The following is a 25846-nucleotide window of genomic DNA, read 5'->3' as shown; positions in this document are numbered from 1 at the left end:
AGGAACCCTCCTGTGGTGCAGAGGAACAGCTTCCATCGTGTGTTCCAAGGGGCAGAGCTCACAGTGGGAGCTTTCCTATGTGCCACGAGTTTTTCCAGCAAGGGGTGCTCCAGATATCCAGCAAGTAGCATGTGTGAGTGGAGACAGTGAGAGGACAGGAGATCCACATGAAGCAGGCAGGGACCATAACGCATTGCCAGTGTAGATATACCCTCAGGAAGATCTTCTGAGGAACACAGGAGCTTTGAGCAGTGTCCAGATTTGACCCAGCCATCTCAACAATTCACGTCCCTCAGAAAATGTTGCTGAGCCCAAGGCAAAGAGGAGTAAAACAGATTTGCCATCCAGGAAATCAGACAGCAAACTGGAGTGGATCTCCTCATCAGCTGCCAGTGAAAGGAAAAGAAGATACCACCACTTCTTGTACATCAGAAGATTTTCTTACCTCTTAAAAAAAGAGAAATCTTGAGGAGATGGATGACACCAAATATTTCCCCCCCCCCTTTCCTTCTTCATGGAGATATTAGTGAATGACTTTAGAAAAGCAGAGCCTACATATATACCCATCTGCACACATACAGCAACTGCTTTGGGAGGTGTACTTTGTATCACAGGATCATCTTACTTGGAAAGGACCTCTAAGATCACCAAGTCCAACTGTTAACCCAAAAGATTGTCACTTCTCTTCCACAGGTCAAGACAACTGTTGTGATCAGGCAGGGGCTTTACTTTAAAGGATGCTTTGATTTGGAGGCAAGAGAGCACAGAACCAGGAGTACTGGAAGGGCAATAAATCAATCAGGGAGGGTTGTGTCATTGTTAGCGAACTTTTAGACACCTTCTAGAGGTGTAGCATTAATTCCAAACCTAAGCAAAGTTGTTTTACCAACATGAAGTGTTCTGCTGCTTTCCTTGTCCATTATAGCCCTCCCTGCCACCTTGTTGGTTTGCTTCAATTTTTACACATCAGGAAACCTTTGGTCTAGGTGTCACCTCACAGTAACTGCATCATTCTTGTGAATGTCGTGTGGGAGTTGGCTTTCTTCATCCGTTTGGTGCTGTCTCTAATAGAGATACAATGTCAAACCAGGGCCAGAAATGAAGCAAGATCTAGGGTTATGTCTGCACCACAGCTGACTGAGGGGGGCAGCTGGCACTCAGACCTGACCATCTGGATTCATTTGCCACAAAGTCTACTACAGAGTATTCCTACAGCCTCACAATTTATGCCCTTACCCAAGTGAGGGCACATCCCCTGGGCCTCTCTACTGAGACCTTCTCAGATCCTTTCACCATCAGATGTGAAATAATTTCCTCTTAGAAGACCTACAAAAAAGCATAGGGTTGTTCCTGCTTCCTCATTGCAACGCAATTTCATTCAAGCCTGAGGTAAAACGTGGCATGATTTATAAATTCACACCCTCCAGGCTGGGTTTGGACAACACCCTTCAACCAAAAGGCCACTTTCTGCAAGAAAGAGCCATGGTGCATGGCTCATGTTATCTAACCTGGGTGAAAAGCCAGCTGTGGATACAGCCTTCTGGCAGGAGCTGGAGCATCTGAGCTCACAAAAGGGAAAGAAAACATCTGGGAGGACTTAGGGATGTGGAAGCTGTCGTGTGCCACAGCCCTCCTGTGCAGCACCAGCACCATCCTGCCCCCTGTGCAGCACCAGCACCATCCTGCCCTCCTGTGCAGCACCAGCACCAGCACCATCCTGCCCCCCTGTGCAGCACCAGCACCAGCACCAGCACCAGCCTGTCCCCCTGTGCAGCACCAGCAGCATCCTGCCCTCCTGTGCAGCACCAGCACCATCCTGCCCCCCTGTGCAGCACCAGCACCATCCTGCCCCATGTGCAGCACCAGCACCATCCTGCCCCATGTGCAGCACCAGCACCAGCACCATCCTGCCCCCTGTGCATCACCAGCACCATCCTGCCCCATGTGCAGCACCAGCACCATCCTGCCCTCCTGTGCAGCACCAGCACCATCCTGCCCCCCTGTGCAGCACCAGCACCAGCCTGTCCCCCTGTGCAGCACCAGCAGCATCCTGCCCTCCTGTGCAGCACCAGCACCATCCTGCCCCCCTGTGCAGCACCAGCACCATCCTGCCCCCCTGTGCAGCACCAGCACCATCCTGCCCCATGTGCAGCACCAGCAACAGCACCATCCTGCCCCCTGTGCATCACCAGCACCATCCTGCCCCATGTGCATCACCAGCACCATCCTGCCCCCCTGTGCAGCACCAGCACCAGCACCATCCTGCCCTCCTGTGCAGCACCAGCACCATCCTGCCCCCCTGTGCAGCACCAGCACCAGCACCATCCTGCCCTCCTGTGCAGCACCAGCACCATCCTGCCCCACTGTGCAGCACCAGCACCATCCTGCCCCCTGTGCAGCACCAGCACCATCCTGCCCTCCTGTGCAGCACCAGCACCAGCACCATCCTGCCCCACTGTGCAGCACCAGCACCATCCTGCCCCCCTGTGCAGCACCAGCACCAGCACCATCCTGCCCCACTGTGCAGCACCAGCACCATCCTGCCCCACTGTGCAGCACCAGCACCATCCTGCCCCCTGTGCAGCACCAGCACCATCCTGTCCCCTGTGCAGCACCAGCACCATCCTGCCCCCTGTGCAGCACCAGCACCCACGTCTGGCCAGGCCCAGGTGCTCCTGGAAGCCAGTGCTCAGCCTCACCCAATTGTTTTGGTTGGAAACGACCCTTTAAGATCCTCAGGTCCAACTGTGAACCCAGCACTGCCAAGTTCACCCCTAAGCCAGGACTGACAGAACCTGTGGGGTTGCTGTGCTTCTCTAGCCCAGTCCCCACCAGGAACCTTTCTAACCCGATCAGCGCGCTCAGGCCCTGAATGTCCCCAGGGACGGGGCCTCCCCCACCTCCCTGAGCAACCTGCTCCAGGCGCTTCACCCCCCTCCAGCGCCAGGAATTCTTCCTCACGTCTCGTTCCAGCCCGCCCTGCTCTGCTTCAAGGCCACGGCCCCTCGTCCTGTCGCTGCGCGCCCTGCTAAACAGCCCGCCGTGCCAGCCCCCGGGGGCCAGGGACCAGCCCAGCCCTCTCAGCTCCCTGTGCGGGCCGGCAATGTCGCGACATGTCGCGCAATGTCGCGATATGTCGTCCCCTCCTCCCCCCCCTCCCTCCCTCCGCTCCTCCCAGCCACCAGGGGGCCCTGCGGCCCGGAAGTGACGGTTTGTCGTGGGGTGCCGCTTCCGGCGGCGGCTCGGGTGGCGGCGGCCGCCATGGAGATCCTGAAGAGGGAGATCAGCCGCAAGCGGCAGCAGCTGGAGGAGAAGGAGCTCGTGGGGGTGAGGGATGCCGGGCACGGGGCCTAAGAGCTGCCCGGGGGTGGCGGGAACGGCCTCAGTGGGAGGGTCGGGGTGGGGGGTGAGGCGGGAGCGGCCTGGGGTGGAGCTGGGGAAAGGGAGAGGCCTAAGGGGAGGGCTGGGGTGAGGGGATCCCGAGCGAGGGGATCCCGAGCGGGTTTGGGAGTGTTAGGAGTGGCCCAGGGGGGGTTCTGGAGGAGAGGAGCAGGGTTGGCCCGTTACGGAACCAGGGAAGGAATCGGAAGGAGGTTGGTGTCGGGGGCACAGAAGGGGATCTGCGGGCACAGGAGCAGCCCGGCTTGAGGGTCTCGCTGTGTGCTGTTCCCTTTTTAGTTGTTTACTTCAGGCACTGGGAAGTGAGGAAAAATCGGTGTCACCTTCAGTGAGCAACACGCGTGTCCTCACCACTGCTGCAGGGCGTTCACAGCAGTAGTGGGGTCACGGGGGTGTGTGTGTGTGTGAGTGTGTCAGCTGAGAGATGCCCACGGCAAAGCAGAGCGCTGCTGTGGATGTTTGAGTTTAGGTTTCAGCATTAGTGGTTGAAGGACTGGAGGCTGTTGAAGCTCAGGCAGGCAAAGCATGAAGAAAGAACTAGTATTTCTTATCAGTCAAGGGAAATGTTTCAGTTGCCAGCTGTTGTGTGTCTGCAAAGACTCATCAAACATTTATATGTAGGTGCCCCAAACAAGCTCACAAAATACTCTGTAAAGGTGATTTCTTCCACCTTGTTGATTTAGTGTCAAATTGTGTGGTTTATTGAAACAACTATTCTATACTCCAGCGGGAGCCTTGCTGTGCATGTCTGAAGTAAAGCTTTACACTAGTGAGTGCCATGGCCTCACCTGACAAACAACGTGTTTTTTTAAAGCACTGGCGAGCACGTGGTGCTTCCAAGCCTGCTTATACACCCATGCTGTGAAGTCACTCTGTGTTGCTGATTTTCAGAGGTGCTTCTAACCTGTCCCCTTTGCATTACAATGTAGCCATCTCTGTGAGAGGATGTAGCTGAATTCTCCAAACCAAGTAAGGAAGTTTGAGCCAATTTTTGCCCAAGTACCCAAAACTGTCAAGTGTTAACAGCTTTCCTCTCTTTTAGGGAAATAAGAAGTATTTCAAACGCAGTGAGTTAGCTAAAAAAGAGGAGGAGGCCTACTTCCAGAGATGTGGCTACAAGGTATGGTCACTGTTCCTCCAAGAGCTTGTACGTTTACTTTGAAGTCTACATTTTATTCTCAAGAGTGTAAATGTTGTTAATGATAATTGTTGTTCTTTGTTCAATCTGTTAATGTTATACATTAGCCTGTAAATGAGAAGCCACCTGGAGAGGTATGAGTTTCCAAAACCATTTTCAATGCAGGAAAAGATGTGCATGTTATACAGCTACCTGAGTTTGTGTTATGGTTTGGCTTTTCTTTTTCTTTCTTTTATTTACTTCTTTTAATTTATTTATTATTTTTTTTGTGTGTGGAAAGCATGAAGTGGCTTGGGATCAAAGCTTGTCTTCCTTTCTTTTTAAATTGTGCTGTTAGGCATGAACACTGGATCTGATATAGCCACCTTCCCCCCTTATTAGAAAAACAGTTGGATACATTGGGATAACTTTATCCATCCAGATAATCTTCACAGTCTCACAATGTCCAAAAGAAATCAGTACAGTGTGGGCTCGTATTAAAACTTTCAGACTCTATATATTTGTTTTCTGGCCACCAACCACCCAGCATGGACAGACTGCAGCAACAGCAGCATTTGTTTTCTTGCTGGCAAAAATCTTAGGAAAAAATTGGGAACTGAGGCTTGATTTTTGAAGCAAATGAGTGACCTGGAAGGCTGTGTCCACCTTGGAGCGGGGTCAGGGCAGTGGTTTCCTGAAAGGGAAAGAGTCTTGTTTTCTTTGACAAGTGTGTGTGCCTGCCTGCCTGCCTGATTGTCCGTGTATGTGAGGGGTGTGCATTCCCTTGGGGAAGACAGAGGCTCGTTGTCCTGTTTGCTGTTACTGGGCACAAGTAGGAGCTTTGTTTTCAAGGCAGCTTTACCCAGTTGGTGACTTATTCTGAAACCTGGATCTGTTTGGAGAACATTGAACCATCAATGCCAAAACGATTCTCGCAACACACAGCGTTGCAGTCATGAGAAAGAGTTCTGTGAATCCAGTTGCTCTTCCAACTGGAAATGACCATGTGATGCCTGTTGAGCATTCTCTGGAATTCTGCAGAACCTAACATAGCAGTTAAAATGGAGTTAGCTGTGCTGCTGCAGCACCAGTTTTTCTTTGGAATGTTACCCTGAAAACGGTTTTAAAATAAGTTGCTTCCCTCAGTTCAGTGCCTTTTTAGATCCTCCCAGATTTCTTCATTTGATCTTTACTACACTAATGAGATGTAGAATGCAGACTGATTTCTTTTTAAATTCAGGTGCATTTTTGCTTTGCTTAGACTTCCTAACTCCTAATAATTTGACTTGCTTGAAAAAAAGAAAGCACTGAAGCCAAAATAACTGTGGTAAAGATGTCACTTGTAACTTGGAGTCCAGTTGACAGAGTGGTTCAGATCTTTTTTCCCCCAGTGCTGCTGTCTCTTTATGATTTCAAGAATGTTTGTAAGTCAATATTTGTATGTATCCTTCTGCCATGGGAGTGTATTTATTTATATATATATGTATTTACACAGTTCTTTCATGTTTTCTGTCCCCTGTTGATCTCCCCTTTCCCTCATTGGTGGAAGTTCTATTTTTTCCCTCCCTTTATGTGTTAAGCATTGATTTGATTGTCCTTCTTTGCTCATTCCAGACACCTGTGGTTGTAGGATTGATTTCTGTGCTTGCTAGGATAGCACCAATTGTGGATTTTGGTTGAATGCTGTAGCTGGAGCCACAGGGGTGTCCATCCTGACATCCACAGGGAGTCATGCAGAGACTGGAGTGCAAGACTGGCACATTGGCCTGAAATAATAGCAAAGAAATATAATTTTTTAATTTTTATTTTTTTATTTGAAAAGAGCCTGTCTGGTACATTCACCAAACTGATCAACCTGAACTCAGGCTGGAGATGACACTGTACTACCTGTGCACACAGAATGTTACAGGGTGTGGTAGGGTGCAGTAGGGTGTGTTCCTTTTTAGCAAGGATGGAAAAGAAACACATTCTAATGAGGAATTTAGGAAAAAACAAGAGTTGAGTGAGAACTGGAAGTGTTTCCTTGTGACAGGAATATTACCAACAGCAACGTGCTTGTGCTGTCAGAAGTGTCAGATTTGAGCTTAGAAAGGGAACAGTAGTTACACATCTGATGCCCTGAAGGTACTTTGATCAAAGAGGTGTTTTGCATTATTAAAATACTGACTAATGAAGAAGGAAAGCTCCTTTTGATCCAGGGACCTTTTAGATTCAGAGGAGTTGTTAATGAGATCCTGTTCCTATGAGAAGTAGCAGGTGTATTCTTTATTTTATTTTAACCTGCAAGAAACTATGTCAAGCAGGTTAGAAAGATGTTGCCTTAAACAAGCACCTCCCAAAACCTGATAAAAGCCACGGGTCACTGCTGATTGATCTCAGCTCACTGAAGCTGTAGGTAATACACATTTTAAGCTGACACTGCCGCCTTGGGTTTTCATTTCTGCCCTGGTCTCCAGGCATGTGCTGTGCCTGGTGAGCTGGATGAGGAGGTTAAGTGGGCTGGGAAGGGTACGTTCCTTGGTGTGTGCCAGGCTGTTTTCTGTTGGAAGGATTCCCTCCATCTGGTTCATCACCCAGTGATCTAAAGTCTTTTGTCTGGGTAGGGAGGATAGAGTGTCAGGGGGGAATCAACAGGCAGAGGGTGGATTTGCTGTTTTTGGCACCAGTGCTGACACCTGCCTGCTACAGGGATTGCCAAGCTTTAGCAATTGCCCTTTCCATTTGCTATAGAAACTGCTCCTGCAACGTGCAGAACTGTTAGTTACATGCTGATCCTTTTAAAAGCTTTTCTTGTTCTGTAAAATATTATTCTAGACAATAAAAACTACAAGTTTACATTGTCATATTACACTCTGTGTTCTAGAGTTCCCACATCTTTACATTTGCTATCAATATATGGGTTTATTTCCACTGGCACAGTAGTAACTGTTCTGTTGAATGTAGGTACAGCAGCAAGAGGAGGAGGAGAAACCAATGACTTCATCAAATCCAGTGCTGGAGCTTGAACTGGCAGAAGAAAAGTTACCAATGACTCTTTCCAGACAGGAGGTAAAATAAATACCAGCAAATGCATCTGAAGTTTCTGGCTAGGGCTGCTGTTTCTAGTGGAGTGTACTTTTTCATGGCAGTTTGTATAGAATAATAAGCCTCCACCTGTATGGTCAACAGTGATCACCTTTGCTCATCAAGGATCTGCTGTCCAATTGAATGTGTAGGGAGGTACAGATGGGTAGAGTCCCCTTATGTCAGATGTGCTATAACATCTTGCAGCTCTTTCAGATCACTTCTTCTGGATAGAAGTTGTTTCCAAAGTTCACCTTGATTTCTAGAAGAAAAAGTCCTGAAGCTGGAGCAGCTGGTGTGTTCTTTGTCCTTTCTAAGGATTAAAAATCCTTTGTGAATGTGAGTTCACAAGCAGATCTTTACCCCAAAGCAGAAGAGAAGCAGGAAGTTCAGAATGGATGCTCATCTTGGAAACGCTGAAGTTCACAGCTGAGATCATAAAATCATAGAATGGTTTGGGTTGGAAGGGACCTCAAAAATCATCTAGTTCCAACCCCCCTGCATGGGTGGGGACACCTCCCATTAGACCAGGGTGCTTCCAGGGATGGGGCATCCAGAACTTCCCTGGGCAACTTGTTCCAGTGTCTCACCACCCTCACTGCTAAACAATTTCTTCCTAATGTCTAATGTGAATCTCCCATCTTCCAGTTTTTATCCCTTCCCCCTTGTCCTCTCACTACAAGCCATGGTGAAAAAGCCCGTGCCCCACTTTCCCTTTCAGATCCTGGAAGGCTGCTATGAGATCTAAAGATGTCACATGTCCCCATAATTTTGCAAGATTCTGTTTTTTTACAGGGATGTATCTCAGGACTTGTAATGTGGGCTGTTGGTGCTACATTTGGTGTGAGGTTTGGTCTGTGCTGTGTGACATGCATAGTCTCACTGCTGTTGATCTACTTGGGTGCATGTTTTGGTCAAGGTTTAGGTGTTCCAGCACTCCACCCACCCCTGATATTGTCATCCATTTGCAAATCAAATGCTTGCCAACGTACAGCAAGACACTTGAACTGGATAAACAAATTAATGTCTGAATTAATTTTATTTCTTATTGTCCAACCAGTCTATTGGTACAATGAAATGGTGGGGTGAAATGAAACGTAGGCCCTTTTCTTGGTCACCAAACTATTGAGTGGTGATTCCTGTATCAATCAGCCTATTGCTTGACACACTAACTGAGTAACAGGAAGTACAGAGAGAATCAATGCTTGAGGTAAGGAACTGAGAGAATAAAGGTCAGTTTTTGTCTCTGCCCATGACTTTGCAAGCCAGCCGTGGCAGGATGTTACACACCTCTGTTTTAAAGTAACTGCCACCTTAGTTTATGGGATTTAATATTTACCAAATGCTTAAGGATAGGAGTTTTCAGCAAATCATCTTGCAGATGTGCTGGGACAACCTCCAGCCTAGTTAGGAAGTGTTTTTACTGCCCTGGACAGGTAGGTGAGTGAGTGTATCATCAAGTTTCTTTGTGATTTTTGAAAACAATCTTTAAGCTCTGCCGGAGGAATGATTTTTGTGTATTTGTTTAAACAAGCCAGACCAGGAGGAAGTTAGGCTATACCAAGCAGCTTGGGATTTCATGCAAAATTTAGGTTGGCAATATTTGAACTGACCTTTCACTGAAATACCGTGGGAATTCTATATTTAGGTTGTCAAGTGTCTGGAACATTTTTCTGCTGTTTAAAATACTGCCATTTCCTCTCCAGTCCAGCTCAGCTTGTTATTCTAAGCAAAGTAAATAAATCTGCTGTTCTAGATTTTATTTTGCTTCCTGTACGAGCTTCAGTCAGGGAATGCTTGGATTCTTTTCAGGTTATCAGGAGGTTACGAGAGAGGGGTGAGCCCATCAGGCTGTTTGGAGAAACAGATTATGATGCATTTCAACGTCTGAGGAAGATAGAAATTCTGGCACCTGAAGTGAACAAGGTAAGACTGGCTAGCTATTAGTTCCTTGTTTGTACTGGGATAACCAATGAGGAATGCTATAAAACCTACTGAAAATCAATTTCAGGAGCTGTTAATTTTCAGGGGTAGTACAGAGCAAAGAGAAGTGTCTGCTCCAGCTCATTTATTGCCTGAGAAAAGACATTAAATGTCATAGTTCTGTGCACAGTTATACTTCCTTACATGAGACAGTTCTACCCTAGAAACCTTTTCTAGGCCCTTTTCAGTTGAAAAAGGGGCCTCTGGGTGTCAGTAATAGCCCAGCCTGTGCTGTTACCTGCTTTTTAACCAGCAGATAGGAGTAATTTACTGTTAAAACTAGCCTGTGTTTGTGATTATGTGCATCTCTGGAAGGTACAGGTTAAGTCAGAGGAGGACTGCATCCTGTCTTACTGGTATGTAAGTGATTTTTCAAATCCCTTAATTCCAGAGCTATAACTTGGAGAAACTTTCATTTATCCTCCCTCCCCCCTTCTCTTTAAAGTAGCCATCAATTAAAAAAATTACTACAGCTTATATCATAGTTAATTGATTTATTAATTTTGTGTTAAGAATTGGTCAGTAAAATGAGGAGATGCAGCTGGGGTTTGTTTTGCATTCACTGTTAACCAAATTTGCAGCTCAGCTAAAAGAGAGATGATTTGGATTTTCTTCCATAATTTGTGGTAAACTGAATTATTTGAAATGTCTTTGCTGGGGCTGCCCAGAAAAGGAAAGGTTTTTCCTGTTCAACTCTTTTAAAAAATGATAAACAGATCTGAAGGTTTTAAAAAACATTCTGGTAGTGAAAGTCTCCCTGGCAGTGACATTGGTGACAGTAGTAGGTGTATTAGGTAGTCAGGTCATAAATAGGATTGCATGGGTTTTTATATTATGTGTTTGAGTCATCTCTGTTTTTACATGTTGCTCAACATGTAGATTGTCACTATGACCAGTCTGTGGTTCAGACATTTTTAGACTACTAAGTGCTTAATACAAACGTTCCAAACAGTCGAGTATGACGATAGAAGAGGGGAAATTAACTGTGCATGTGTATTCTCAGTGGAGCTGCTGCATTTATCTTAGGGTAAGAAGTGTCATACTCCTTTGTAGAGCTTTGTACTTTATGCCTCAAGTTAAGAATGCAAGTCCTCTGACTAAGCCAAGTTTCTTTTTTATCACCTATTATAGAGTAGGGGATTTTAAACACATAATCTCTAGAAAACATTCTGCTGTGTTTAAATAATTGGTAATAAGGGGAAGACATTACTGTTTTATGTGATAGTAGTGAAGGAGCATTACTTCTTTCAGGGCAGATGTGAAGACTTGTAGAGCTGATAATGGTTATTGAGTGTTTTATTTTGGGGTGGTTCAGTGCATTTCTCAGGGAAAATGTCTTAAAGCTCTAGAAGTTGATTCAATCATGCTTTTCTGGTGAAAATATAGTCCAAAATCTTGTTTAGAATCACAGAATTTTTTGATTTGGAAGAGACCTTAAAGATCATCTAGATCCAACCCCCCTGCATGGGCAGGGACACCTTCCACTAGAACAGGCTGCTCAGAGCCCCATCCAACCTGCCCTGCCCTTGAACACCTCTAGGGATGGAGCCCCCCCAGCATCTCTAGGCAGCCTGTTCCAGTGTCTCACCACCCTTACACTGAAGAACTTATGCCTGATCTCTAACCTTAATATCTCTTCTTTCAGCTTAAAAATCATTACCCCTTGTCCTCTCACTACAAGCCCTTGTAAAAAGCCCCTCCCCAACTTTCCTGTAGCCCCTTCAGGTACTGGAAGGTCACTATGAGGTCCCCCCAGAGCCTTCTCCCAGCTGAGCAGCCCCAGCTCCCTCAGCCTGTCCTCATCAGAGAGCTGCTCCAGCCCTCAGATCATTTTCGTGGCCCTTCCCTGGACACGTTCCAACAGGTCCACATCTTTCTTGTGCTGGGGGCACCAGAGCTGGACACAGTGTTCTAGGTGAGGACTCACCAGGACAGAGCAGAGGGGCAGAGTCCCCTCTCTCAATCTGCTGGCCACACTTCTTTTGATACAGCCCAGGAAGCAGTTGGCCTTCTGGGATGCATCTACACACTGGTGGCTCATGTCCAGCTTTTGAGCCACTAGTACCCCCAGGTCCTTTTCCACAGGGCTGCTGTTTGAAGGTGTGAACACTGCAGAAGTCCATGCATCTCCTTTTTGTTGAGTGCTGAAGCAATCCAGAAGCTGTTCTTTGAATTCAGTTTCAGTTCAGGCAACCAAAGCTAAACATTTATGCGTGTGTTTACAGAATTTGGCTTTTCTTGTACAGAAGTTGGATGCTCACTATGACACTACTGAACTGCTTTTATTTAGTTGGGTTTTTGCTTTGAATTGTTGTGAATTAGTCGTTTCTTATCTTTTCCAGGGCCTGAGAAATGACCTGAAGGCAGCTTTAGATAAGATTGACCAGCAGTATCTGAATGAAATTGTAGGAGGCCAAGAAGCAGGAGATGATGACTCACAGAATGACCTGAAAGTCCATGAGGAGAATACTACTATTGAAGAACTAGAAGTATGTGATGGGTAGATTTTAATTAAGGGATTTTAGATGGAGTATATTGTTTAGGATTGTTTAGACAAAGTTATCTTGTTTTCAACATCTAACTTGGATATTCTGAAGTATAGTTCAATATGCTCTGTTTCAAAGCCTAGGTTTCTAAGCCTTAAGTTGCACTATAGGTGCCTACAGTAGAGAGGCGGAAATTCAAATAGTCTTTGTTTACAACACCTCATCAAAAAGTGGGCAGGAAGTAAAGTGAAGCAGTTAGGATTCATCTGCAGGGATTTTGGAAGTATTCATACAAATACATTACCTGGTCTTCACATTCCAAAACCTTCCCAGTGGGCATATGAGAGGGTAACGAGCTTAGAACTGATTCGTTTTCCCTATACAAGAAAAACAGACTCTGAAAAATAGGCACCCACAATAATGTTTGGTATAAAATGTTGGTGAGGGCAGAATGAGTGCCATGAAATGCACTCACTGCCTGGTATTTCAGTGTCATGTTTTGAAAAGCACATTAACTTAAGCTGAAAAATTTCATCCTTAATCTTCAAAACTCTTTGCAGCAGTTAATCTTCATATCCTCCTTCCAAAAGTGTGCTTAAGAACAATCTGATTTATAGCTGAGAGCTGAAATGAATGCGTTATTGTGAGGAAATAGCCTTTGGCTTTTCTGTTAGGATGCTAAAATAACTGTAGTACCAGAATGGATACCAGTTGTAATAGGACTTCTTAATCTCTTGGTTCCCAAAATAGCCCCTTTTTGAGGTAGTAGGGCAGGCTTGATTTGAGCTGTGAAACTAATCTTTTTCTCAACAGTTTGAAAACACTGCAGTCTTAATTTTATGCTGCTTTAACTGCATTCCCTTGAGCATAAAGGCTCACACTGAATTTTGTTCCAAATCTAAGAGATTTAAAAAATAAAACTCAGTTTGGAAATGTGAAGATAATGGAAAAAGATTATAGATCCAACTATACCTGCTGGAAAATGTTCCTGAAAATGCTGTTAATATTAACAATTTCAAGGTTTTGTCAGGAAGGCAGACTACTGGAGCATAATAGTGTGTCTTTTTGGTGTGTTTCTTCTTAAAAATTTGCTTCCTCAATTCACAGTTCCAATTAAATGAAATGGTAAAAAGCCCCAGTACCTCAGAAAATTTAAATAACTTAATAATTAGACTATTTGATAGCTCTGAGAGTCTCAAAAACACAGTGCACCCACAGTTCCCCTTAATCCAGTGCTGTCAAACAACTGCTAATAATGCCAATAATTTAGTAGATAATGAATGAAAAGTTAGTGTTGCATTGACTTTTCAGAAAGAATCATATTGGCTTTTTGACACTAAATGTTTTTAATAGTAAATTATTATTAAAAAATATTATTTTAATAATAAATGTTTTAAATCAATCTCAGTAGCACATACAGGTTTTTAATTTAGTTTCCTAACTAGTGTTTTGGATGACTGGTGGAGTCAGTTCAGTTTGCAGTGAATCCTACTGTGCTGTGGTAGTGGCAGGAATCTTCTGGAAATGTGGAAATAACTGCCTTTTCTCTCCTGTTCTAGGCTTTGGGAGAATCCTTAGGAAGGGGTGATGATCACTATGATATGGACATCATAACAAAGTTCTTGAAGGTAACAAACTCTAGTAGATTTATTATTCTGTAGCTGTGTCTTTTTACTATCATGCTGATACATTTTGTGAATAGAAGGGATAATTTGAGCTGCTTGAAGAGAAAAACTCACACATTATGCTTAAAATGTGGGTTTTGTTTTAAATCCTTGGCATTCTGCAGCCTGGGTTAGTCACATCAGTGACTCTGCTAGACCTGACAAAGCTGTTGGGAGAGCACCTTTCTTCAGAATCTGGTTCTGCTTTTCCAGACAAAATAAAAGATGGGTTTGATTTCCAGATGATGACTGAGGCAGTTGTATGTGGTTGCTTCCGTGTACCACTGTGGCATTAAACACTTCCAAGGGGTCCCTGCCTCCCTTGCCCAGGAACAGTGGAAGCTGGAATGAAATGTCACCTGGTACTGCTATGTGAAAGATGAGAACTTTAAAGGAAACCCACTGGCTTGGCTGAGGAAATGGGTTCAATGGGTGGTAGAAAATGGTTTCCTTGTTTCCTGGCAAGCAGCCTGCATTGCCTCTTTGGAGTCAGCTGGTCCACCTGCAGCTGCTGTGATCATCAGAGTCACAGCAACAGTAGAAGCTTTTGTTTGTGTGGGTCAGGTACGTTGGCATTTTAGCTTAGGCTTTCAGACAAAGAAAGCTCAGAAATTGTTTTCCAAGTGGAGAGAAGGTAGGTTCAGAATCATAGAATCATCAAGGCTGGAAGAGACCTTCAAGATCATCAAGTCCAGCCATCTGCCCAACAACCCCCAACCACTAAACCATTTCCCAAAGCACCTGTATTTTGAACACCTCCAGGGACGGTGCCTTCGCCACCTCCCTGGGCAGCCTGTTCCAAGGTCTCACCACTCTTTCTGTGAAGAAATTTTTCCTGATACCCAATCTGAACCTCCCCTAGTGCAACTTGACCCCATTTCCTCTTGTCTTGTCACTGGGCACCAGGAAGAAGAGGCCAACACCTGCATCACTACAACCTCTCAGGTAGTTGTAGAGAGCAGTGAGGTCTCCCCTCAGCCTCCTTTTCTCCAGGCTGAACAGCCCCAGCTCCTTCAGCCTCTCCTCATATGGCCAGTTCTCCAGACCCCTAATCAGGGATTGCCCTTATCTCCACCCTCTCCAGCACCTCAGTGTCCTCCCTATCCAGTGGTGCCCAAAACTGCACACAGTGCTTGAGGTGCAGCTTCACTAAGGCTGAGTATAGGGGCAGGATCACCTCCCTGGTCCTGCTGGCCACACTATTTGTGATGCAGGCCAGGATGGTGTTGGCCTTCTTGGCACACTGCTGGCTCATGTCATGCTGTCAGTCAGCACCCCCAGGTCCCTCTCAGCTGGGCAACTCTCCAGCCACTCCTCCCCAAACCTGTAGTGCTGCTGGGGGTTGTTGTGGCCAAAGTGCAGGACCTGACATTTGGCCTGATTGAAACTCAGGCCAGTGCCCTTGATCCATAGATCCAGCCTGTCCAGATCCCTCTGCAGAGCCTCCCTACCCTCAAGCAGATCTACACTCCCACCCAACCTAGTGTTGTCTGCAACTTGGTGTCATTTGACAGGCTTGATTTCTGTTGTCTGGAATTTTCCCTGTGATCTTTACTGTTATACAGCACCGTTACAAAAAGTTACCTGGAAACATCAGCATTCTGCTTGGATCTCTGCTCTTTCTGTGCTCCCCTCCTCCCTCCCAGCCCTCGTACCTGCACTGCACTTTCCTTGCAGATGCCTTTTTTTATACAAGCTCCTCCCTCGCCCACATGTTTTTATGGGAGGAGGTTTGTTCATATCCCTCCTTGCCTGTCCCTCTGAAACGAGGCTTCTTGCCTTTGTTAATTCAGTTTTCTCCAGAAAACTCAGTTTTCCTGGGCTGCTTAAACCACCGTTCCCGACGGTTCTGGCGCGGGTGTCAGTAGGTGGCACTGTGACATAAATGTCCTTGTTCCTCGCACAGTTTCTTCTTGGAGTCTGGGCTAAGGAGCTGAATGCCAGAGAAGACTATGTGAAACGGGGAGTCCAGGGGAAGCTGAACAGTGCCACTCAGAAGCAGACAGAATCGTACCTGAGGCCACTCTTCAGGAAACTTCGGAAAAGGGTGAATCACTTTAAGATGTCATTATCCTCTAAGACTTATTTTAACTTCTGCTTTTAAGTGGTTAGTGCCCTTTCCTAAGGTAATGCTGTCTTCACTGAAGAAGAGAGGATAAGGGAGCTGGTCAGAGTTTCTGTGTCTAGAGCCCATGACTCCCAGTTTGGACCTTTTTGTTGTGACCAGTGAAATCTTCTGCCTGCCCACTGCTGTTCCAGGTGTTGCTTTATGCATCACCTGTTAGCTGAGTTGCAAACATGACAGGGAGTTGTGATGGTATCTTGCACTTTGCCACTAGCTACTAGGTGTAACCACTTAACCTCTTTTGCTTCAGATCATTCCTCTGAGCAAAGATATTTTGCTTTGTTGAAGTCCTCAAGCAGGGTGGGTGCTGAACTTTGTCTAAATGCTGAGTAGGAGGATTTTCCTGAGCTGCCATTCTGAAGTAAAGATGTCTTTTTTTGTTTTCTCATCTTCTCCTGTAGACGCTTCCTGCAGACATCAAAGAATCAATAACAGATATTATTAAATTCATGTTGCAAAGAGAATATGTCAAGGTATGTTTGTTTGCATTGGCGTTTTTAGGCTGTCTGGTTCCAATAGATTGAGTTTATTACTTCTACATTTCCCATTTGGAAGGTGCATAGCTGGAAATACATGCAACAGGCATTCAAACCAAATGAAAAATGGCTGTTTAAGGTTATGCACCAGGTCGTGTTTGATCCATGGCCTGTCAGAAGATCTGTTGAGGTCGGTGAAACTGCAGAGCCTTGCAAGCACAAAGAGAATTTTTCTCAGAGATGGTTATATTGAGTTGCAGAGGAATCCTGTATGGGTAAGCTGATACTGTCAAGTAAATGAAGGCATTGAATTAATAGGAATAGAGTGTTGATTAATTAATTAGGAATTAATTGAGATGAACTGAGTTACTCAGTATGAGACACTGCCCCTTTCTTTGGCTGTGCTCACATTACCTGGCCTGGTGAGGTTCAGGTAAGTTAATGAAAAGTTTTGGGGACAAAGTCTGCTTACTGGAGGAGGCAGAAGTATTTCAGCACACAAGATCAAAGGCAGTGTTGAGTTTTGTTTGTAGCTGCCTTCAGAAAGGTAACTCAAATGCCAAGATCATTTGCTTAAGCAGCTTGTGTCTGCAGAGGAAATTGAGCTGTGTTTTGCCTTTAAATTTCTTGTATTTCCAATTACTCTTGTGAGTACTTGGGATAATTTGTTGAGTAAGCAAGCAAAATTGCTTTGTTATTCAAAACACTTTAGGTGGCTTAAGGCAAGTTTAATCCCAATCATTTGACAGTAGAACTGAAGTGTGGGAGGTATGATAGTGGGGTTTTGGTTTGGGGCATTTTTTTCTCTTGGTTGTCATCATTGTGTTGAAATTCCCTTTCCAGTGCCTTTTCAAATGAATGTGTGGGAATGAGGTGTATCTTGTGGGTGAATCAGCTGCTCCTGTAGGTGCTTGGCTTATCTAAACTGATTTTGAAGGAGCTGAGCACACATTTGGAAGTTTTGGGGGTTTTAAAATTTTTGTAGAGAGAGGGCCAATAGTATCTTGGGATATATTAAGAGCAGTGTGGCCAGCAGGTCAAGGGAGGTTCTCCTCCCCCTCTGCTCTGCCCTAGTAAGACCACATCTGGGGTATTGTGTCCAGTTCTGGGCTCCCCAGTTCAAGAGGGACAGGGATATGCTGGAAAGAGTCCAACAGAGGCTACAAGGATGATTAAGGGACTGGAACATCTGCCTCATGAGGAGAGGCAGAGAGACCTGGAGCTGTTTAGTCTTGAGAAGACTAAGAGGGGACCTTATGAATGTCTGTAAGTATCTGAAGGGTGGGTGTTAAGAATGGGCCAGTCTCTTTTCAGTCCTGGCCTGTGATAGGACGAGGGGAAACGGCACCAAGTGACAGCACAGGAAGTTCCACCTCAACATGAGGTAAAACTTCTTTACTGTGAGGGTGACAGAGCCCTGGGACAGGCTGCCCAGAGAGGCTGTGGAGTCTCCTTCTCTGGAGACTTTCAAGATGCATCTGGACACGTTCCTGTGTGACCTGCCCAGGGTGTTCCTGCTGCAGCAGGGGGGTTGGACTCGAAGATCTTCAGAGGTCCCTTCTGTCCCTTATGATTCTATGATTATCTTGGATTATCTGTGATTTTTGATTAGGCTAATGAGTCTTGTGCTTTAAAAGATACTCATATCCTTTTCCAGTTTGCTTCCTATGAGGTTTGTCTCTTTCTGCCTGCTGTTGTCTTCTGTGCTTTTTTGCTTTGTGCAGCCTGCTGAGCACTATCAGGCACAAATTCTTACTGCTTTATTAGATACAATGCTCCAAAGACTTAAACTTTGAAATCAACATGTGACAACAAGCAAATGCCAGAATAAAAGTTGTCCACTCAACCTTAAATAACCTTGTTGTGCCAGTCCTGGAAGGAGTCTTTAGTTGCATGTTCACCTACTGTGTTTCATCACAAAAGTATATTTGAGTCAGCAAATAGGTATTTGACTAAGACTGTTCAGATTCTGCTTCGTGTTCCTGAAGAATAAGTCCCTTCTTTGGTTTTGCTCTCAGCTCTGTCTGCAAGTCCCTGCCTTGTTCGTTTTTCACCTCCCAGTCTGCTAGTTGCCAGTTGGGAAGAAACTGCACCCACTGGTCACAAGTGCTATTTCTTAATTGTTTAGTCTCAAAGTGGGAGTTGATAAATGAACACTTTATCAGTGAGTCTTGTAGCTGCTTGCTGACAGTGGTTGAATGTCCTGCTCCAAGTCCCCCTTGAAGCTGTGTCTGTAATTGCATGTGTCTGTTCCCCTCACCTCCTGATTCTCAGTTTTCATGCAGTTTTTTTAAGCTCTGTACTTCTCATCCCTTCTCCCTTTCTGTTTGTTTTCCCTTCCAGTTTTATCTCTGTTCTTCCCCAGGGATGTTGTCTACTACCACTTTTGATGTTAGGAAACGGGATTTGCTATCTTGATCTGGAAATATCAGATTTATTTACTGCTGTTTTGTTCATAAACATTATTACAAATGTGCTTATTTAACCCAGTTTTCTAGAGGGCTGGTTCTCAGCCTCACTGGGGGCTTGCTTCTCCTCCTGAGAGCTGGCAGGCCCCAGTGTACTCCTGTGTACTGGGTGACCTCAGTTCTGCACACATTCTGTCAGCCTGCACTGGGTTGTTCTTACAGCCAGGTTCCCTGGTCTAGTCTGCAACCAAAACAGCAGGGGTTGTAAACGTGATTACAACAGAAAAGCTTACCATAAAATCATGGAATGGTTTGGGTTGGACCTTGAAGATCATCTAGTTCCAACCCCCCTGCATGAGCAGGGACACCTCCCACTAGACCAGGTTGCTCCAAGCCCCATCCAACCTGGCCTGAACACTTCCAGGGATGGGGCATCTACAGCTTCTCTGGACAACCTCTTCCAATGTCTCACCACCCTCACAGTGGAAAATTCCTTCCTGATGGCTAACCTACATCTCATACAGTTTAAAGCCATTCTCCCTTGTCCTATCACTACAAACCCTTGTAAAAAGTCCCTCCCCAGCTTTCTTTTAGGCCCTCTTCAGGTATTGGAAGGCTGCTATGAGGTCTCCCCAGAACCTTCTCTTCTCCAGAAGAGAACCAGTTACGGGAACCTAAGAAGGTTAAGTTGAAAACAATCCCAGTAAACTTGAGTTTTAATCAACTTTAGATGGCCTTTTCCAGTGCTTTCTTTCCTCACCCCATGGGTGAAGTCCTTGCTTCCTTCAGAGTTCAGCATAAACATGAATTACATTAAGAAGATGAGATTAGTTCATATTGTGCAGTGGAACTTGGTTCACAGAGACTGGAACAAGTGTTACTGTGCCTGGCAGTGCAGAAATGCTGCTCCCTGATGCTCTGCTTTGCTGAGACTCCATGCACTGTGTTTCTGCAGGCAAATGATGCCTACCTTCAGATGGCAATTGGGAATGCTCCCTGGCCTATTGGGGTCACTATGGTTGGCATCCACGCTCGGACGGGGCGTGAAAAGATCTTCTCCAAGCACGTGGCCCACGTCCTCAATGATGAGACTCAGAGGAAGTACATTCAGGTAAATGTTGGCTCTGGAAATCCAACAGATTTGCCTTCGAAGTTAAGGGGGCTTTGAGAAATGCTGGTTTCATTGTTACAGGTGATGTGGTAAAAAGGTCCTAGAATTGGTCAGTTGCCTTCATTTGGGTCAAGCGTAACAATCGTTTAATAGGTGGCAGATCCTGGACCTGGAGGCTCTTTGGTTCTGTGCTAGGAACCAGGGTCTAATGGGTTTTTCTGTGTCTTAACTATAACGATCCTACATGAACACCAAAGTAGCTGTGAAGACATGCTTTATTCTCCCAAGTTCCTTCACTGCTTAACTCCTGGTTTTAACATCCTGTTACGGATTTTAATACCATGGGATACAGTCCTGACTGTTTCTGCAACTAGATGGATGCACTCGTTGTTCAAACATGATTCTCTAATGTTGTGGACTCAGAAGCCCAGGTTTAGTTCCTCCTGTGCATATTCATACTAATTTCATGAACTTCTTTTGCTTGTGGAATTAATAGCAATGGTGTTTTCCTTTGATATTTCAGTGTAGTGGGTGGACAGGTCTGAGGAAAAAAGTCTTCTTGTATTGTTAAATGTATTTACCTCCTGCCAGTTGCAGCTTCATTGATGTGAAGACCTTCTGCCTTAATTCTGAAGCCTCCAGAGCAGCATCGTGGAGCTCAGAGCTTCTGGCAGGGGAGGTTTACATTCATGTCTGTTTGTAGTGGGGCTATAAGTGTAACCTTTGGTTTCTCTTCAACTCTAGTATTAGTATCATAACCTGTGAAATATCATAATGAAGTCAGAGGAAGCTCCAGACACTCTTAATGAGCCAACAGATTAAACTAATTAATTCTTTTGTAAGGTGAAAATTAGCATGTGGATTATGCATCTTCAGAGATGGGCTCCAGTTAGTGTAATACTTGCTTGGAAGTATTTAATGAATGGAATAGCTTGTATTGAGCCAAACATTTTTGTTGTTAGTCTGTGTTGAAAAAGGAATTTGGACTCTGAAGGAAGATTTTTGTGGGCCTCAACAGAGCCAGAATTCTGCTTCTCCAACTTTGGTGAAGAATTAGCTCTCTAATTTTGAGAAAAAAAGAATTACCACTCTTCTAGCAGAATGATCTCTACTCCGTAGTGTTGCTTCATCTCTCTTAGTGTGCCCTGTGGAAGATAAAATGTATATTAATTACTGAGTTTCTCCCTTAGCTGTTTTTGGGGTTACATCAAGGAAATCTTTGTGTTTATCTTCCCATGGTGAATTTCCAATCCGTGCTTCTGAATTACCTGGTTTGCTGAAGTGCCAGGACAGAGGTGACTTTAAAGGTCTATGTTCTCTGTATTGGTTTTAAATTTCAGGTCTTGTTTAGCTAGTCTGGTTCAAGTTAGACCATGGAATATTATCTGTGCTCCCAGCAGTTACATCAAACTGACATGTTTCTGATTGATAACAAACCTGGGATCGACAAAGAGTCGTTGTGGTGCTAGGACATGTTTTCCAGACTTGCCTGCATTGAAAAGGCCTAAATATCCTCTATTGAATCATTTTTCCCTTCATTGAGGAGCCACCTTCCACTGTGAGTGTCTCATGACACGCTTATGTCTCTGCTACCTTGGAGTACAATGTTCCTGCTCAATTACCTTTACCACCACCAGCAGTTTTCTTGCTTCTTTGTTAGACTTTTCTTCGTGACTTGCAAGAAAACAATCACAGGGCTTCTCTCCTGGTGTTTCTTGGCAATCCATGTCTTGAAAGAACTGAAAAGTTGACATTTTGCTTTTCTTCTCGGCTACTTCAGTTTGCCTCCAGGGTGTAGGTCAGGTGTGGTACCACCATGGGGAGGAATGACTTCTCTCCTCAAGAGAGTGTTTGATTCTTGTAGCCATGCAGCTTATTTTGGTGTCAGAAATTGCTTTTTGCTCTATAAAGTGACTTTTAATATTCAGGTTTCTTTTAAATAACTTCTACTGTGATAGTTTTGTTTGCTCCCATGGTGTTGAAGAGGGATTAAAGCATTGCTGTGGTCCTTCACTGTGGATCTGTCATGAGGGCAGGAATCTTTGGTCTCTTTGGTTATACTCCTCTAATATTTGAGCTAATATTGCAGCCAGAAGGATTGATAAACCTTGAAAAAAACAGCCAAATAAAAAACCCCTTAACCGCAAAATAGCAGCCGTTTGTCTTGAATTCTTCTTGATAAGCTTAAAAATACTCTAGTCTGCTAATTTTGTTAGACAGCTGCAGTTTTGTGACAGAATTGTCCTTGTTTTGTTCATTCCTAGGGGCTGAAGAGGCTCATGACCATTTGCCAGAAGCACTTCCCCACAGACCCATCGAAATGTGTGGAGTACAACGCGTTGTGAGGCTCTGCAGCAGCCAGAGCTGCCTCATCTTTTGATCTCCAGGACCCTGGGAGGACTGAAGACAAGAGTTTGTGCTTTAATACTCACAGGAACCTAGGGTGGGCTTTGGGAAAAAAGCATAAAGCAGCAGATTTTCTACAGCTTCCCTTTACAAGCCCCATTTCTTCAGATTTATTTTAAAATCTGTGCTTCATGCTGAACACAGCAGAGGGGGGTGGGGTCTAGAGGGGAAGTGTGACCAGGACAATGACCAAGAGACAATGAACATGTCCCATGCTTTTATTTCAGTTTGTTATTCAGGGAACCATACAGCCTGAACTGTTTCCCAGATCTTAGAGCTTTAGAGGAGATTCAGCCCTGCAAGGAACGTGTGTGGAGTTTTTTTGGCTCCTTTCCCATTGGAGACTGATGTGGGGAGATGATTAGAGGGAAGCAGTTGAATCTGAATCTTGGTTATTTCTGTAAATATGAAGACTTTAATGGCTAATCTTTCATGTGGTATTTATCAGGAGGGGAAAAAAAAAAAAAGAAAAAGAAAAGGTTTATATATTTCTCAGCTGAAAAATACAGCCAGTCTTGGTGCAAAGAGTTTTTGATCTTGAATACATCTGATTTGGCTTCTTTTTATTTTTTTGGGTAATGACATTTTTAATATAAACCTTCTGGGCTTGGGGAAAATAATCTTATGGCTCTTGAGGCTTTCAAATCCCATTTTTATACATCTGGAGAAAATCTCAAGTCTGTTGGGCATTGCAGAGAAAATAATTAGGACCTCCCATGACCACATCCAGTATTTCTAGCAGCCGCAGATCTTTGCCATGGTGCATCTTGACTGGAAATGGTGAAGAAATGCACAAAAACTACATCTGAGGCTGCATCAACAGTGAAAAAGCCTTAAGCTGAAAGCACAGAATCACAGAGTGGTTTGGGTTGGAAGGGACTTCAGAGATCATCTAGTTCCAACCCCCTTGCATGGGCAGGGACACTTCCCACTCTAGACCAAGTTGCTTCCAGGGATGGGGCATCCACAGCTTTGCTGGGCAACTTGTTCCAGTGTCTCACCACCCTCATGATGAAGAATTTCTTCCTGATGTCTAATCTGAATCTCCCCTCTTCCAGTTTTAATCCCTTCCCCCTTGTCCTCTCACTACAAGCCCTTGTAAAAAGCCCCTCCCCAGCTTTTCTGTAGCCCCTTCAGGTACTGGAAGGCTGCTTTGAGGTCTCCCTGGAGCCTTCTTTTCTCCAGGCTGAACAGCCCCAACTCTCAGCCTGTCTTCATAGGAGAGGTGCTCCAACTCTCACAGCAGTACCTCTGCAGCAGTATTAGTATCTCCTTAGGGAGGCTTTCTGAGGCCTTACAGTGAAGCTCCAAACAGACTTGATCATTTTGGTGGCTGCTAATAACTACCCATGTTTGAGAGAGCCCAGACCTCCCAGCTGTCTGCCCCCACAGATCCAGTAGAGCCAATGCAGAGCCTGCTCCTCTGCCTCTGGAGAAGGTTTTTCCATGCAGTCAGTGGAGAGGGAAAGATCTGGTCCTGGCTGCCCAGACTTAGATTCAGACAGGTAGTTGTTTGGTATCCTGCTACTGCTCCTGTGGGGCAGCAGGTCTTCTGGTACCTCTGGCACTTGTGGGCTCTGGACTTGGAAGTGATGATGATGGAAGGCAGGCCTGGTAGAATGTGAGCAGAACTACTTCCTGAAGAAATGTGTAAATATTCAGTGTGCTGGTTTGGCAAATCCTCACCTTGAGTGGAAGTCTGGAGCAGGAACTGGTGCCCCTGTCTGAAGGAGCTGCCCATCTCCTGTGGGTATTCACCATATGGGTATCTCACCTGTGGCACAGTGAGATGTGATGGTGGGGTGTTTGTGCTGGCAGCGTTTGTAGGAGTATCTTGAGGAGCTTCAGGTTCTTCTGGAGATGCTTTGTTATAAGTGGCTCTTCGGAATCAGGAGTTTTTCAGTCTGGAGTGTCTGACCCCAGAGAAAATGTCAAGAGCTTAAACAGTTTAGAAGTCATAAAAATGAGACTGACAAGACCTATTGGCACTTGGGGAGGGGCCTTTGGGGAATAGATGGGGATTTGTGGGAAGAGGTTGGGCAGATGTCAAGAGCACGGAAGAGTTTCATTAGCAGTGGTGTCTGGTGATTTTTTTGCAGTGACTCTTTGGAGGAGGCATTATTGCAACAGGAAACATTCAGAGCACTGCAACTTTATCCCTTTCCCCACCCAGATGATTTCCTAAATCTTCATCCTGACCCTAGTTTTGGACTCTTTCAATAATTGAAGGACAATCTTGTCCCTCATTAAGAAAAGCTGTAATTTCCCTGGGAAGAGCAGCATGTGAGTAGCCAGGGGATGGTTTAAGGAGCACTGGAACATCTGCTTTAGAGGGAACTAGATTCCTTAGGGCATCTGTAATGGTATTAGATAGATTTTCCCTTCCTGCTTTAGAGCTAATTATTGAGTTTTAATGGTACCCTGAGCACCCCTTTGAGTGGGGACGCGTCTCCTGTAGGGATGTGAGTTTGGGGTTGGAATGTTTCAGTCTGATCAGGTTTTAAGGAGTGTAACTGCAGGACTGTGCCTCCTTGCTGACAGCCCCTGAAATGCAGCCGCCGTGCTTGAATGGATCCCATGACGGAAGAACTTTATCCCCCTGCAATTTGTGGAATGGTGCTGCACAGGGAACCGAGGAGCTGGGAAGTACTTTCTCACGGCATCTCTGGTAAGAGTTTCCAGCTGTCCAGCACGTGAGAGCCAGCTTTGGTCCTCAGGGGATTGCAAGCTGGGGGACACTGTTACGGCAGCTGCTTTTCATCATTGGTTGGAGGCTCGTTGCAGCTGGATGGCCCCAAATTACAGCTACCAGACCGTGATCGAGTAGTTAATAATGCCTTTTAGCAAAAAATAATAATAAAAAAGAGTTCAGAACCCACCTGAGTCTAGTTCAGGGATGAGTGGGTGTGGTGCAGCTGTCACACGGTTTGACAGCTTTTGTGGGGAGGGGATGTTTCAATTTAGCCATTTAGACTTTTCCCTCTGGGCTTCTCCAGATGTTTATTTCTGATAATTCTGTGTTGGGCGGAAATAACTGCACTGAATCCAAAGCCTTGTAGCCTTAGGATGAAGTCATTCATTTGCTGGAGCCATGTCTGGAGTGTTTTGGGGACTGAAGTGTCCTTGGTTGTTTCGTGCAGCCCCTGACCCTTCCTTGGTCTGATGGGGGAAGGGGCTGTGCCAGGTGGTTCTCTCCAAGTAGGTGGTATCTGCCTTACATTGGTGTTCTCATGCCCAGTGGTAGTTAAGAGACCTTTAATTCCTGATTTGTCTGTATGGCTGGAAAGGCTTTTAGGGTGGGATCTTAAGTATGTGGGATCAATTTAGTTTGATTGAAGAACTGGGTTCCTCTCCTGCTATCTGCCTTATCATTTCCGTTAATACATCCAGTGTTGGCCAAAGAATGAGCCTGGTTGAGATGTAAATGGCTTCACTTCCCAGGGGCAGGAGAACACTCCAGCTCCTGGGGATGAGTACTGGACACGGTGCCCTCCAGGAGGGATGGCACAAGGGTGTCAGCACCAGTATCGGATCTGGAGCAGGCTGTGAGGGGAGCTGCTCCTGATGCATGGTAGAGTTTGGAGAGGTGCCTGCAGCACTCTCAGGGC

General features: G+C 45.3%; 1 protein-coding gene across 3 annotated transcripts; it reads left to right on the top strand.

Moving 5' to 3' along the window:
* Nucleotides 1–3230: 3230 nt before the first annotated feature.
* PRPF18 (pre-mRNA processing factor 18) lies at nt 3231–22780 on the top strand. Of its 3 annotated transcripts, XM_051608195.1 has the most exons (12): nt 3257–3327; nt 4329–4368; nt 4442–4519; nt 4645–4671; nt 7460–7564; nt 9392–9505; nt 11905–12051; nt 13608–13676; nt 15619–15759; nt 16239–16310; nt 19677–19832; nt 22097–22780. In XM_051608195.1, the coding sequence occupies exons 5-12, from the start codon at nt 7490–7492 to the stop codon at nt 22175–22177; spliced, it is 855 nt and encodes a 284-aa protein (XP_051464155.1). In that variant the 5' UTR covers nt 3257–3327; nt 4329–4368; nt 4442–4519; nt 4645–4671; nt 7460–7489; the 3' UTR covers nt 22178–22780. The 3 variants fall into 3 exon arrangements, with proteins under 3 accessions (XP_051464135.1, XP_051464145.1, XP_051464155.1); XM_051608175.1 differs by lacking the exon at nt 4329–4368 and having other exon boundaries at nt 3231–3327; XM_051608185.1 differs by lacking the exons at nt 4329–4368; nt 4645–4671 and having other exon boundaries at nt 3231–3327.
* Nucleotides 22781–25846: the final 3066 nt, after the last annotated feature.

The sequence above is a fragment of the Apus apus genome, chromosome 1, assembly GCF_020740795.1.
Source record: "Apus apus isolate bApuApu2 chromosome 1, bApuApu2.pri.cur, whole genome shotgun sequence".
NCBI lineage: Eukaryota > Metazoa > Chordata > Aves > Apodiformes > Apodidae > Apus > Apus apus.
Note: the sequence above shows the minus strand (reverse complement) of the source record. Positions and strands in the feature narration are given on the sequence as shown.

What these genes read in the sequence shown, in the direction of transcription:
- PRPF18 (XM_051608175.1), top strand. Translation starts at nt 3,262, where the DNA reads ATGGAGATCCTGAAGAGGGAGATCAGCCGCAAGCGGCAGCAGCTGGAG. An exon ending in TGGCACCTGAAGTGAACAAG is followed by an intron (nt 9,506 to 11,904) that starts GTAAGACTGGCT and finishes TATCTTTTCCAG; the next exon opens with GGCCTGAGAAATGACCTGAA. An exon ending in TCATAACAAAGTTCTTGAAG is followed by an intron (nt 13,677 to 15,618) that starts GTAACAAACTCT and finishes TTCCTCGCACAG; the next exon opens with TTTCTTCTTGGAGTCTGGGC.